This window comes from Girardinichthys multiradiatus, chromosome 5 (assembly GCF_021462225.1).
Source record: "Girardinichthys multiradiatus isolate DD_20200921_A chromosome 5, DD_fGirMul_XY1, whole genome shotgun sequence".
In the NCBI taxonomy this organism is placed as follows: Eukaryota; Metazoa; Chordata; class Actinopteri; order Cyprinodontiformes; family Goodeidae; genus Girardinichthys; species Girardinichthys multiradiatus.
Genome location: NC_061798.1, coordinates 41,470,977 through 41,486,311, shown reverse-complemented (window position 1 = coordinate 41,486,311; position 15,335 = coordinate 41,470,977). Strand labels below are relative to the sequence as shown.

General features: G+C 40.1%; 1 protein-coding gene across 2 annotated transcripts in view; it reads left to right on the top strand.

Annotated features, from left to right (window-relative positions):
* Positions 1–15,335, top strand: part of LOC124868735 (protein sidekick-1-like) — a 421,512-nt gene that overhangs the window by 403,609 nt on the left and 2,568 nt on the right. For both annotated transcript variants that reach the window (XM_047366264.1, XM_047366265.1), the window contains 5 exons: positions 329–454; positions 798–962; positions 2,465–2,602; positions 3,836–3,956; positions 4,038–4,167. In XM_047366264.1, coding sequence (XP_047222220.1) covers positions 329–454; positions 798–962; positions 2,465–2,602; positions 3,836–3,956; positions 4,038–4,167 — 680 coding nt within the window. The remainder of the gene's footprint in view (positions 1–328; positions 455–797; positions 963–2,464; positions 2,603–3,835; positions 3,957–4,037; positions 4,168–15,335) is intronic.

Here is a 15,335-nt window from a genome sequence, read left to right as displayed (position 1 = left end):
TTTATAACCTTTACATCGACTTCTTCCAACGTACCTGTTGTTACTGAGGCCAATAATATTGCGCACACCGGTTTGTGTTTGAGTTTTTATCTTGTTTATCAGTTCACCCTGAGGAAAGAACAGTTCAAATAAATCACTAAAAGGCCATAGTTAATAGGACATTTGTTTCCATAATCAGTGTCTGACTTAATCTATAAATATAGACACTTATAGATCAGAATTGGACTCATTTCTCCTGACGGTCAGGGTTCCAGGAAAACTACACAAATCAGAACCATGTCCATTTTAAATTCTAAAAACATGTGAATGTGTCCTTCTAATACTGAAGGGTCCCCTGGGTCGCCAGTGGAAATGTCCATCACCAAGACGTCCTCTGCCCTTACCATCCACTGGTCAGAGGGAGACATTGGTGCAGCTCCTGTTACTGGTTACGTTGTTGAGGCGCGTCCCTCAGGTAAGTGCTCCTACATCTCGCTCTGACCTTTTTATTGCCTTCACTGATTCTTTTACTTACTCGCACTAAACTGTTCTGATGGCAGGTCTCTCTAGATCCTGCTCTGCAAATCAAGTCAGCCACAATTTTATAATAAAGATCACTGGATGTGTAATACAGGAAGGGAAGCAGTTTCAGCACTCTGCAGGAGAGCCACTGTAGATTGATGTAATTGTTGTACTGCTAACAATGAATAAGCCTCTTTATTCACCACAGTATCGTTACCATCTTATTTTTATCATTCATACTCACATCTAACAATACCATCCATCCACTTGTGTTAATGAAACACGTTTTCCTGCAGATGAGGGAGTTTGGGATTCCTTCATTCGACTCCTCCCTCCTGGCAGCAGGTCCGTCTCCGTGCCGCTGGAGCGTCTGAGGTCGGGGGTCAGCTACGAGTTCAGAGTCATTGCTATTAATCGCTATGGTTACGGACAGCCGAGCACGCCCTCTGTGGCTCTTGCCGGTAAACACACACAGATGTGCAAACCACTGGAGAAATCCAGTCTGCTGGATGCAGCGTAGTGCAGGAAGATGCTGAGATGATTGTGCTTTTGCTGCCACCTGTAGGCAGAGTTGTTTCAGCTACAGCGCATTACAGGACAAACAGAAGATAACACTAAATTTGTTTCTAATCTGTTGCACAATGCCAGACTGATTGCTTGCTTTTAAACATTTAGTTAGCACTTCTAATAAACTGATCTGAGGAGCAGACACTTGGAGTCGTCCCGTGATTTAATGTAATGTGCAGTGCTTTTAAAAAGTGTTCCCTGACAGATTTCTTCCGTTGTTTTGCTTTTTTTGTTTCACTTAGACCTTTCAGATTATAAAACAAATTTTTACATCAGAATAGGATACCTTCATTAAATACAAAGTAAATTTTTTTATGATTATTTCATTTATTAAGAGAAACAAAACTATCCAAACCAACCTGTGTGAAAAACTAATTGGCCCACTGCTTGTGCCACCAAGTGTTTTTGATGTGTGGAGGAATTGTGGCCCACTCTTCTTCGCAGAATTGTTTTGAATCAGCCACGCTGGAGGGATTTTAAGCAAGAATGACCTGTTTAAGTTCATGCCACAGCATCCTTGTTGGATTATGTCCAGACTTTGACTAGACCACTCCAAACCCTTAGTTTACTTTTTTGAGCCATCCACAGGTGGACTCTGCTGGTGTGCTTTGGACCATTGTCCCGCTGCTTAACCCAAGTGCGCTTGAGGTTATGGTCTTGATTTGATGGTCGGACTTTATTCTTCAGGGTTTTCCGATAGAGAGCAGAGTTCATGATTTCATTCATTGCAGCAAGTCTTGGAGATCCGGAAGCAGCAAAGCAAACCAAAGCTGTGAGTCCCTTAACACCAGATGTTTTTGTCAAATGTGAGACGGGATGTGTGTTGTTTTTCTCACCAGTGGTTTTGACATTGACCAGTCTCTCTCCTATTGTAAAATCATCAACTTTGTGTAGGGCAGCCACTCCTTTGAAGGTTCACCTCTTTTCCAAAGCCTTAGAAGTTCCTTGTAACCCTTCCAAGTTTGATGGATGTCAATGAGCCATTCTTTCTTTAGATTAGTGGATAACGTGTTGCTTTTTGAGACCTTTTAGCCAACCTCATGTTGTCAGATTTAAATGATTACTGGGTCTTATTGGTCTGATAGTAAAGTGGCTAGTGAAATTTCCAGTTTTCCCACAGGGGGCATTACTTTTTTTAAAAGAGGGCCAGGACAGTTTAAATAACGTATTTCCCTTAATTAATGAAATATCATAATTTGAAAACTGTTATTTTTGTCTGGCATTAAAATTAGTTTGATGATCTGAAACATTTAGGTGGGAAAAATTAGTAAAAGCAGAATAAATCTGTAGGAGGGCCAATACCTTCTTATAATTCTGTACATTACATGGAGTCGAGAATAAAGAAGAGATTTTTTTATTTTCCTAACAGACTGTATATTCACCTCTCTCCCTGCAGCCTTGTCGGAGCGTCCCTTTTATGAAGAGTGGTGGTTCCTGCTGGTTATGGCTCTGGTGGGCCTCATCCTCATCCTGGTCCTGGTCTTTACTCTCCTCCTTCATGGACACAGCACCAAGTACAAGGCCTGCAGTACAGGTCTATGCTCCTGTCATTCAATCCTCAAGTCTTTCAGTTTTCATCCTCAGTAGCATCATTTATCTTCACCTAAACATGCCGACCTTGCAGTGTGATCTAAACATTCAGACAGGTCTTTTTTGTGACACCTACAGGTTGAGACACTTTTGGGACACCTGTACATGTGTTTGTTTGTAAAGCTGCCTGCAGCCTCTTGTTCAGCTGGAAGGTTTAACCTTGTTCCTCCACTATGATGAATCAGGACAGGTCCCACTACCAAGTGTCTGAGTGAATGTCTGTGTTCCTAACTTTTGTTTATTATTCTCAAACAGTTTTATTTTAGGGCAGAAATCTGCTCAGCTTTTTTTGTAGTTATGGCACTAGTAGCTACATCACTCTCCACATTTACTGTTTAATTTACGTTTTGGATTAATAAAATACTGTTGGCATTGGAAAGCTAAGTACTAATGCCTTAAAATAAATTGTTGTAATGGAAATTAGGCGACTCTAAGATGTCACTAGTTGCTGCAGTTCTCCAACAGTGAGCTTCGGAGATTTTATTAAACTTACCAAAATGTTCAAAAGAAGAAAGAACAGAACCACCAAACAACAGATATTGTACACAGTTGTTCCACATCTAAATAAAACATCACTTTTTTAGGAATTTTACAAATTTCTACCTTGAGTGTTAATAAAAGTGTAGGATCCTGTAATTTTACCAATATTTGTAACATTTTTTAAGCATTTGGTTGTGATTTAGTCAGGGTTGGACACAATATTGTCAATTTGTTATCACTGTTTTTAGATTTAAGAAAATCTTACACTCTGCTTCTTAATTTTCTCACTTTCTTTTTGGCAGTTAAAACAATATTTATCAGAGGGAACAGTAATATCGTTTTGTCTTCTTGTTTACTTTATCAATAAATGGGACTTTTTCTACTTACTTTACATTACAATGACTTTATGTGATAAATAAAATCAGGCCTGGGGCAGATTAAACCTTTTTTTTTAAATATATTTGTAGTTTTTTGTGTAAGTGTGAGTGTGCTCTCTTATGTATTTTACCTGTGTTACTCAATATTGACAAGTAAGTTATTGAAATGTGGACTTCTCAGTTATTTTTGATCGTTCTGGTCAGTCAAATCTGAGCAGTTGAGGCAGAGTAAAAACAAAAGCTGACCTGTTGTATATAGGTAGCATTTTTCTAAACCAGCGCCTTCAAATTACCTTTTCTCTTTTTCTCTATTCCTGCAGGGAAGCACATAACTCCGGGGGAGGAGTCGGTGACCCTCGACAATGGAGGTTTTACTTCTCTGGAGCTAAACAGCAGAACTATCAACAACAAGAACTCCTTCCTTAAGAAGAACGGGACGAGGTGAGCTGTCCCGCAGACATACGCAGCCCTAAACCTCATAAGAAGATTAATAACAGCCTTATTGTGCAAATTTGTGCCCAGATCTCCACCCAGGCCCAGTCCAGGTGGGCTTCACTATTCTGATGAAGATATCTGCAACAACTATAACGGAGCCGTGCTTACTGAAAGCACAACACTCACCGAGAAACCCACGGAGGTCTCTGAATCAGAGGTATCTGTGTCTTCCTGCGTGTCTCTGTGGAAGTGGCTTTCCAGCATCTCTTATTCTCAGCTTGAGTTTCTCCTGTCTCTGTCTGCTTGATGTAAACCCGTCTCAAATGTGTTACAATTTTACAGCGGTGTGTTAGATTTAGGCAGATCAGCTGGTCAGTGCCGGGTGCCGGCTGCGTTGTCACTAGTTTTAATTGACATGAAAAACTTAAGTCTGTTCTCTGTATCTACAGAGTGTATGGATCTGTTCCGCAGAGTTTACCAGAAATATGCTTCCACTGTAGCACAGAAAGGAGAAAACAAATACTAGATGTAGAGTCTGGCAGGTTCCCTGATGCATCTGCTTAATTCCTTCAGTTTGTCTCAATCAGTTCACTTCCTGGACCGAGTTCACTGCGTTTAATCCATAGTTTAATGTTAAATATCCCAACTAGTCTGGAAAAACAGGTCATTGGGTTTTAGGTTATGTCCCTTCTGAATAAGTATGGAAAAAAGTTTGTATTTCTAGACTTTATTTCCAATGTCATCCATAGTCTGTCCCTCTATCTGCTCATCCATCTGTTCATCCATTCATCCTTTTTTTGTTTTTTTCTGGTTTTATATTTAAAGCCTGGTAACCATTAAATATCTGTCATGACATTGAACTTTTGTGTCTGTACTTTCAAAATGACCAAAACAAACTGAGACTTCTGGAAATCGGAGTTAGGAAAAGTTTAAAACTTGAAACACTTATTTGATCTTTGAAAACAGGCAACTTGCTTCACAACACTGTAGATTTCACCAAACAGTCATGAACGATTTGATCCTTATAACTAAGAAGCAAGTTACATTTAGAAGTAGAAAAGTTGTCTGATGTTGGCTTAGTTGTGCATCAAAATAAAACGACAAGTGTCAGAGTTTTCAGTTTGTGTATCATGTCTGCTGTCAAAAAACTGAAAAGAGAAACATGAATCATGACTAATCAGACGTGTTGGAGCCCTCAAAGGGTTTGACACCAATTCATCATCAAGCTAACTTGCTCTGACTTGTACAAAGCTTTTGGTACTCTAGAGGAAGCAGAAGAAAGCCCAGTTAATGTCAGTGGATTTTGGAGAATACCAATTAAAAGAAAAATGAATGGTCTGATCCACAACCAGAACAGGGGTTTGTTAGATATCCGCTGTGGCTTCTCATCTTTTTCTTAAACAGATATAATTTCACTATCACACCACTGTGCATATAGAGGACCGATCCTGACCAAATTAAAAATAAAAGCAGAAATATATATTTTTTGTTTATCCTTTTCCTTAAACATGCGTTTTCATCAAGAAAGGTAAATGTTTTCTTTTTCCTTTTCCTTACACATGCCTTTTTTCTTTTGACATTTCTTCGTCTCTCTTTTTCCTTTACCGTATGCATTTCTGCTTCATTATGCAAATGAGGAGGGCTGCCTTCTTCTCCCCAGCTCCTCTCCTATTGGTCAATATACAGGAAGAAGGAGGATCCATGTGCAGGCCGAGGGTGTGTCCCAATTCAGGGGCTGGATCCTTCCAAGTGCGTACTTGTGGACTGATTACGTCACAGCGCGGCGGTAAGGTCTGTCAGATGCTGCCGACAAATGTGTCCTTCTTTTGCCCGATTTGAAGGATGCGTTGTGAGTATCCTTCGCGGTCCATCTTTTCCCATGATTCATTGCGGGTCGAAGCGTTTTGGTCAAACAGGGGCAGCCATGGCGGACCACACTGGCAAAAGCTGTGAGTAAACTGTGAAAAATTACACTTTCTGTGACACAAATGAACTTTTACAATGTTTTTAGTGCGGGAATATAACTGTGTAAAAGTGAAAAATCTGTTTGATTTATCAAGACATCGCTTAATTTCAAACGTGCTCCGACGTGTTCGGAGTTTTCTGCTCCCACCGTAGTAACTGCCAGTTTACTTCGCCAGTCCTACCGGCGGTGGAGCGAGCTAGACCCGGTAGAGATCTGACCGGACTATCGGCACTGAGCTCCTGCTGCCAGTCATCACAGTGAACGTTAAACACAAGTGATTTCTAACAGTTTATGTTAGTATTATTTTAATGTATTGTCTCATTTGTTCATGTAAGTCGATTTGACATTACAGGTGATATTAAAGTTAACCTGAATAAATGGACGATTTTATGTAATCCTACCGAATCGCTGAAGAGTGTGATTGAGAACAAATAAGCTTTTAAATATTCATTTTTGATGAAGAAATGTGCTATATGTGTTTTTAAAAGTATATTTATAATTCAGCTAGCATTATAATTCGTGATTCCAGGTACAGCTGAAGAGAAATACACTTTCAAATGCAAGCAAATCTCAGTAAAGTACCCTTGACAATCATGGCAGCTCTTGTAAAGAGATGTACACAAGCCTAGTCATAGAGTCTAGTGTTTTAGATGTTTTTATATATATAAATCAGTAAATTAAAATAAAAAACATTTTGCTTTTGGTGGTTAAAAATAGATTAGTAGAAATTTAGATTTGGTTTGTTCTAAAATAACAAAAAAAAACAAAGTATATTTATAATTCAGCTAGCATTATAATTCGTGATTCCAGGTACAGCTGAAGAGAAATACACTTTCAAATGCAAGCAAATCTCAGTAAAGAAGTGAAAAGTTTGAAAGAGCTTGTTTTAGGCATTTGCATAGAAATATTTTAATATGTTCTGCAAATTAAGACAAATGTAAAATTAAAAAAGGCTTTTTTTACACTGATATTAAGCAAGATGTTTTTTTGTTGTTGTTGTTTTTATTGTTTAGGTACAAAGGAGCAGATGGGCCAGTTTATTAAGTTCAGGGGTGAGAACCACCACCTTTTTACTGGAGCTAAAAACTCAGCCACCGTGGCTTGGAGGTACAATAACAACATTCTTTGCAGTCAGTTTCTGTCCAGTTTCAAAATCTCCTATCTTTCTAACTTTCATAAATATCCATCCAGTGATTAACATACTTCTTTTGGTTTTCCCTCTTTCTTTTTGCTTGTTTAGGACAGTTCTGGAGAAGATGGTCCAACAGGGGAAGGTCACCCCCTTGCAGGCCAAAAAAAAGTGGGACAATATGAAAAGGAAATATAAAGTTTGTTCAGAAGTTCTCATGTCACACACAAATAAAAAATATTTCTAAAAGTCTTATTGGTTTCTCTGTTTAGTCAACTCTTTTTTTATTCCCTCTAACTTTAGGATTGTAAGTATCCAGGGTCAGGAGAGGGAGTCAGTGAAAAGCCCACTGCTGCTACTTGGCCCTGGTTTGTCCTTATGGATGAGGTGTTGGGACAGAGGCCTTCCACAACACCTCCTGTCCTAATTGCCTCCATCCCTGAGGACACTCCAGGGCCAAGCGGAGCGGTGGGCAACCAGATGGAGAAGGAAGACAGTGAGCCAGCAGGAAGGGATCAGAAAAGAAAGAGGGACAGAGATGATGGAGTTGATCAGGGAGGACATGAGGGCACAGAGAATGGACAGACTGTTTTCTATCTTAGAAATAATGGTACTGAAATAAGATGCTATATAAGAAATAATATTAAGTTTTGTTCAGATAGTTTCTCTAATAAATTTCAATATTGTTTTTGTCACCAATGTATTTTATTTCCCTTTGACCTAACAATACATCAACTTCATTTAAATTTCTAAACACAGTTTATTTTGAAAATTACAAATAGCATTTAAACAGAATGTGGAAAAAAAGAACATTCAAACAGATCAAGATTACAAGACAAAAGGCATAAAATAAAACGATGTACAAATATTTACAAAGGCGACAGCAGGATCAACCTGAGTGACCGGTTCCTGGAAAAACCTCTTCAACAGAACAAAGAGGCAGATGTCTTTCTGAACAGAAAGTCTGGTGGTGTGGCTAAATCTCTCACAAGGTCAGAGACTTGGATGGGACGCTGCAACTGAGACCTGTGGTTTGTCTTTCTGGATGGTGAGCGAAGCATCACACAGGTGGTCTGCAGATGTTTGTGATGCCTCTCTCATCCATCAAGTTTAAAGGACTGGCTGGACCACATCACTAATCAGGAATATGCAGAATTAGAAGATGGTGCTCACAAAATATGACAATTACTTATACCCCTCAAACATTAATCACATCTATAAAATTATACCTGCCTGCATACAGTAGTCATGTTCTGGTGGTGTGTGTATATATATAGTCAGTCAGTCATTTCTACTGCTTATTCCATAGTGGGTCACGGGGGAGATGGTGCCTATCTCCAGCAGTCTACCAGCAAGAGGCAGGGTACAACCTGGACAGGTCGCCAGTCCATCACAGGGCAACACACAAACAACCACACACACACTCATTCATACACCTAAGGGCAATTTAGAGTTACCAATTAACCTAACAGGCATGTCTTTGGACTGTGGGAGGAAACCAGAGTACCCAGTGAGAACCCACGCATGCATAGGGAGAACATGCAAATTCCATGCAGAAAGACCCCAGGCTGGGAATTGAACCCAGGACCTTGCTGCAAGGCAACAGTGCTACCAACTGCACCACCGTGCAACCCTCATAACTCAAAGTAAATCAAACTTACTTGGGAAGCAACACTGATTGACAATCAATTTCACATGTTGTCCAAATGAAATAGACAACAGGGGGAAATCTTTGGTGATTAGCAAGACACTCAATAAAGGAGTGGTTCTGCAGGTGGGGACCACAGACCACTTCTCAGTGCCTATGCTTTCTGGCTGATGTTTTGGTCACTTTTGAATGTTGGTGGTGCTTTCACACTCGTGGTAGAATGAGACGGACTCTACAACCCACACAAGGGGCTCAGGTAGTGCAGCTCATCCAGGATGGCACATCAATACGAGCTGTGGCACGAAGGTTTGCTGTGTCTGTCAGCGTAGTGTCCAGAGCCTGGAGGCGCTACCAGGAGACAGGCCAGTACACCAGGAGACGTGGAGGAGGACGTAGGAGGGCAACAACCCAGCAGCAGAACCACTACCTCCGCCATTGTGCAAGGAGGAACAGGAAGAGCACTGCCAGAGCCCTGCTAAATGACCTCCAGCAGGCCACAAATGTGCATGTGTCTGCACAAATGGTTAGAAACCGACTCCATGAGGATGGTATGAGGGCCCGGCGTCCACAAATGGGGGTTGTGCACACAGCCCAACACCGTGCAGGACGCTTGGCATTTGCCAGAGAACACCAGGATTGGCAAATTCGCCACTGGCTCCCTGTGCTCTTCACAGATGAAAGCAGGTTCACACTGAGCACATGTGACAGACGTGACAAAGTCTGGAGACACGTTGGAGAGCGATCTGCTGCCTGCAACATCCTTCAGCATGACCGGTTTGGCAATGGGTCAGTAATGGTGTGGGGTGGCATTCTTTCCGTGTGCTCGCCAGAGGTAGCCTGACTGCCATTAGGTACCGAGATGAGATCCTCAGACGCCTTGTGAGACCATATGCTGGTGTGGTTGGCCCTGGGTTCCTCCTAATGCAGGACAATGCTAGACCTCATGTGGCTGGAGTGTGTCAGCAGTTCCTGCAAGATGAAGACATTGAAGCTATGGACTGGCCCGCCCGTTCCCCAGACCTGAATCCAATTGAGCACATCTGGGACATCATGTCTCGCTCCATCCACCAGGAGTTGGTGGATGCTTTAGTCCAGGTCTGGGAGGAAATCCTTCAGGAGACCATCCTCCGTCTCATCAGGAGCATGCCCAGATGTTGTAGGGAGGTCATACAGACACATGGAGGTCACACACAATACTGAGCCTCATTTTGACTTGTTTTAAGAACATTACATCAAAGTTGGATCAGCCTGTAGTGTGTTTTTCCACTTTAATTTTGTGTGTGACTCCAAAACCAGGCCTCCATTGGTTAATAAATTTGATTTCCATTGATGATTTTTGTGTGATTTTGTTGTCAACACATTCAACTTTGTTCAGAACAAAGTATTCAATGAAAGTATTTAATTTATTCAGATCTAGGATGTGTTATTTGAGTGTTTCTTTTATTTTTTTGAGCAGTGTATAACTATATACATATATATATATATATATATATATAGAGAGAGAGAGAGAGAGAGAGGAAAATAAGTATTTGAACACCCTGCAACTTTGCTACCCTGCAACACTACCTGAGCCCCTTGTGTGGGTTGTAGAGTCCGTCTCATTCTACCACGAGTGTGAAAGAACCACCAACATTCAAAAGTGACCAAAACATCAGCCAGAAAGCATTGGTACTGAGAAGTGGTCTGTGGTCCCCACTTGCAGAACCACTACGTTATTGAGTGTCTTGCTAATCACCAAAGATTTCCCCCTGTTGTCTATTCCATTTGAACAACATGTGAAATTAATTGTCAATCAGTGTTGCTTCCTAAGTGGACAGTTTGATTTCACAGAAGCTTGATTTACTTGGAGTTATATTGTGCTGTTTAAGTGTTTCCTTTATTTTTTTTCAGCAGTGTGTATATATATATATATATATATATATATATATATATATATATACACACACCACCAGAACATGACTACTGTATGCAGGCAGGTATAATATTATAGATGTGATTAATGTTTGAGGGGTATAACTAATTGTCATATTTTGTGAGCACCATCTTCTAATTCTGCATATTCCTGATTAGTGATGTGGTCCAGCCAGTCCTTTAAACTTGATGGATGAGAGAGGCATCACAAACATCTGCAGACCACCTGTGTGATGCTTCGCTCACCATCCAGAAAGACAAACCACAGGTCTCAGTTGCAGCATCCCATCCAAGTCTCTGACCTTGCGAGAGATTTAGCCACACCACCAGACTTTGTGTTCAGAAAGACATCTGCCTCTTTGTTCTGTTGAAGAGGTTTTTCCAGGAACCGGTCACTCAGGTTGATCCTGCTGTCGCCTTTGTAAATATTTGTACATCGTTTTATTTTATGCCTTTTGTCTTGTAATCTTGATTTGTTTGAATGTTGTTTTTTTCCACATTCTGTTTAAATGCTATTTGTAATTTTCAAAATAAACTGTGTTTAGAAATTTAAATGAAGTTGATGTATTGTTAGGTCAAATGGAAATAAAATACATTGGTGACAAAAACAATATTGAAATTTATTAGAACAGCTTAAAACTTTAAGAAACTATCTGAACAAAACTTTATATTATTTCTTATATAGCATCTTATTTCAGTACCATTCTTTCTAAGATAGAAAACAGTCTGTCCACTCTCTGTGCCCTCATGTCCTCCCTGATCAACTCCATCATCTCTGTCCCTCTTTCTTTTCTGACCCCTTCCTGCTGGCTCACTGTCTTCCTTCTCCATCTGGTTGCCCACCGCTCTACTTGGCCCTGGAGTGTCCTCAGGGATGGAGGCAATTAGGACAGGAGGTGTTGTGGAAGACCTCTGTCCCAACACCTCATCCATAAGGACAAACCAGGGCCAAGTAGCAGCAGTGGGCTTTTCACTGACTCCCTCTCCCTCTCCTGACCCTGGATACTTACAATCCTAACGTTAGATGGAATAAAAAAAGAGTTGACTAAACAGAGAAACCAATAAGACTTTTAGAAATATTTTTTATTTGTGTGTGACATGAGAACTTCTGAACAAACTTTATATTTCCTTTTCATATTGTCCCACTTTTTTTTGGCCTGCAAGGGGGTGACCTTCCCCTGTTGGACCATCTTCTCCAGAACTGTCCTAAACAAGCAAACAGAAAGAGGGAAAACCAAAAGAAGTATGTTAATCACTGGATGGAGATTTATGAAAGTTAGAAAGATAGGAGATTTTGAAACTGGACAGAAACTGACTGCAAAGAATGTTGTTATTGTACCTCCAAGCCACAGTGGCTGAGTTTTTAGCTCCAGTAAAAAGGTGGTGGTTCTCACCCCTGAACTTAATAAACTGGCCCGTCTGCTCCTTTGTCCCTAAACAATAAAAACAACAAACAAAAAAAACCATCTTGCTTAATATCAGTGTAAAAAAAGCCTTTTTTCATCAAAAATGAATATTTAAAAGCTTATTTGTTCTCAATCACACTCTCCAGCGATACGGTAGGATTACATAAAATCGTCCATTTTATTCAGGTTAACTTTAATATCACCTGTAATGTCAAATCGACTTACATGAACAAATGACACAATACATTAAAATAATACTAACATAAACTTTTAGAAATCACTTGTGTTTAACGTTCACTGTGATGACTGGCAGCAGAAGCTCAGTGCCGATAGTCTGGTCAGATCTCTACCGGGTCTAGCTCGCCTCACCGCCGGTAAGACTGGCGAAGTAAACTGGCAGTTACTACGGTGGGAGCGGAAAACTCCGAACACGTCGGAGCACGTTTGAAATTAAGCGATGTCTTGATAAATCAAACAGATTTTTCACTTTTACACAGTTATATTCCCGCACTAAAAACATTGTAAAAGTTCATTTGTGTCACAGAAAGTGTAATTTTTCACAGTTTACTCACAGCTTTTGCCAGTGTGGTCCGCCATGGCTGCCCCTGTTTGACCAAAACGCTTCGACCCGCAATGAATCATGGGAAAAGATGGACCGCGAAGGATACTCACAACGCATCCTTCAAATCGGGCAAAAGAAGGACACATTTGTAGGCAGCATCTGACAGACCTGTGATGTAATCAGTCCACAAGTACACACTTGGAAGGATCCAACCCCTGAATTGGGACACACCCTCGGCCTGCACATGGATCCTCCTTCTTCCTGTATATTGACCAATAGGAGAGGAGCTGGAGAGAAGAAGGCAGCCCTCCTCATTTGTATAATGAAGCAGAAATGCATACGGTAAAGGAAAAAGAGAGACGAGGAAATGTCAAAAGAAAAAAGGCATGTGTAAGGAAAAGGAAAAACAAAATATATATATTTCTGCTTTTATTTTTAATTTGGTCAGGATCGGTCCTCCATATATGCATTAACTCTGGTTTTAAACAATAGAATAGAATAGAATAGAATAGAATAGAATAGAATAGAACAGTTTCTGGTCACTGTAAATAATTCCGTTGAATTGCATAAACAACACAAAATGTCACTAAAAAGGTAAATGAAAACTGCTAAATATTAGTAAATATATATAATGCTGAATGCGCAGATATAATAGAAATATTGAATGTACGTATTTGCTGATATATTGTGGCTTTTACTGATACTTGAGAATCACATTACAAAGATCTTACAGTTTAGTACTTAATGAATACAGTGCCTTGCAAAAACATGCATTTTGTTTGAAATTTATCTGCCAGCGATGTCAAACAGTCCTCGAGGGCTGGTGTCCTCAAAATTTTAGATGTGTCCCTGGTTTAACACACCTGAATCTAAGGCCGAATTACCTCCTCAGTATGCAGTAAAGTTCTCCAGAATCCTGCTAATGACCTAATTATTAGATTCAGGTGTGTTGAAGTAGAGGCACATCTAAAGGTTGCAGGACACTGGCGCTTGAGGACTGGAGTTCGACACCTGTGTGGTAGACCAACACAAACTATAAGCATGATGTGAAGCTATACTTGATTTTCAAAATGTTTTACCAATTAAATTTTCTTTGCAAAACAGCTGAAGATCATTCAGACTGGAGGGAGAAGTGTTTTAATCTAAAACTGGTCTTTGCTGTTCTGGCTGTATGTTTATGATTGTTTTACTACTGGAACATGAACTTCCACCTCAGTCCCTGTGTTTAGTTCCTATCATCTTCCCATCAACTCTGACAGGTTTCCCTGTCCCTTCTGAAGATACACATCCCCACTGCATGATACTGCCACGACTTTTTGAATATAGGCTAAGACGTCAGATTTTGGTCATCTGATCAGAGCCTCCTCTCTCCCACATAGTTTGCTGTGTCCCAACATGACTTGTGCAAGCTGCAAATATGACTTCTGACGTCTTTGTTACAACAGTGACTTTCTTCTTTCCTCTCTGCCATAAAGGCCAGAACTACAGAATGGACAGTTCATAGTTGCTCTGTCCACAAATGCTCTCACCTCAGCTGTGGATCTCAAACGATCCTCCAAGGTTACCCTGGTTTTCTTGGCTGCTGTTTAGGGGTATCTGAGTAAAGAGGGATCACACTTTTTAGATTTGTATATAAAAAAAAAATCTGAAAATTCTGGAAGTTTAATTGTCTCATTAGAATCAGACATTTTTTAGACATTGAATTTATAACTCTGAATTTTTATCCTCTGCAATTATGTGTGTTTTTTTTTTTGTACTTAAAATTTGCCAGCAAAAATTTCACCTACAAGAATTCGTCTGAAAAAAATCACCTGCAGAAATTCGCCTGCAAATCTGTTGACCTTGTGGTGACTCATGACAAAGCATTCAGCACTAGATCAAGTCAAGCAGCTGATTATGCATTTTAACATTGGATGCCACCTGCCAAAACAAATCCAAGAAGAAGTCAAGCAGCTTTTAGCCAATCAAATTACGCTCACTTGATCATGTGACTCACCAGTTTGCTTCTGCAGAGGCTCTTCTTTTGAACCAGAAGGAAGCGATGAAGCTGAAGTTGGCTTCCAGTTGTAACTTCTGTTTTGGGAAACAGTTAAAGGGCAGGTTTTGGATCTAGTTTTGAAGCAGGACCAGTTCTAAGATGGTCCAAATGGGGAAAAAAAAGCACTGTTATGGTCCTTTATTAAATTTTCACAAATCAAATAAAGCTTTCACAAATCCCAAATTGGGTTTATAGGCTTCTGCTGTTAGTGTAGAATAATCTAGTCCAGGTTTGAAGTGTCTAAGTACTGTAAGTTTTGAGTTGGAGCAGATTAAAGATGCTCAAGGGAATGAAAAATGAGGTGAAACTGCCCTTTAACTGTTTCCCAAAACAGAAGTTACAACTGGAAGCCAACTTCAGCTTCATCGCTTCCTTCTGGGTCAAAAGAAGAGCCTCTGCAGAAGCGAACTGGTGAGTCACATGATCAAATGAACTTAATTTGATTGGCTAAAGGCCGCTTGACTCTTCTTCTTCTTGGATTTCTTTTTGGCAGGTGGCATCCAATGTTAAGATGCATTATCAGTCGCTTGACTTGATCTAGTGCTGATTGCTTTGGTATGAGTCATCACAAGGTCAACACATTTGCAGGTGAATTTTTGCAGGCAAATTTCTGCAGGTGAATTTTTGAAGGTGAATTTTTGCTGGCAAATTTTAAGTACAAAAAAAAATCACATACATAACTGAACAGGATAAAAATCCAGCGTTATAAATTCAATGTCTAAAAA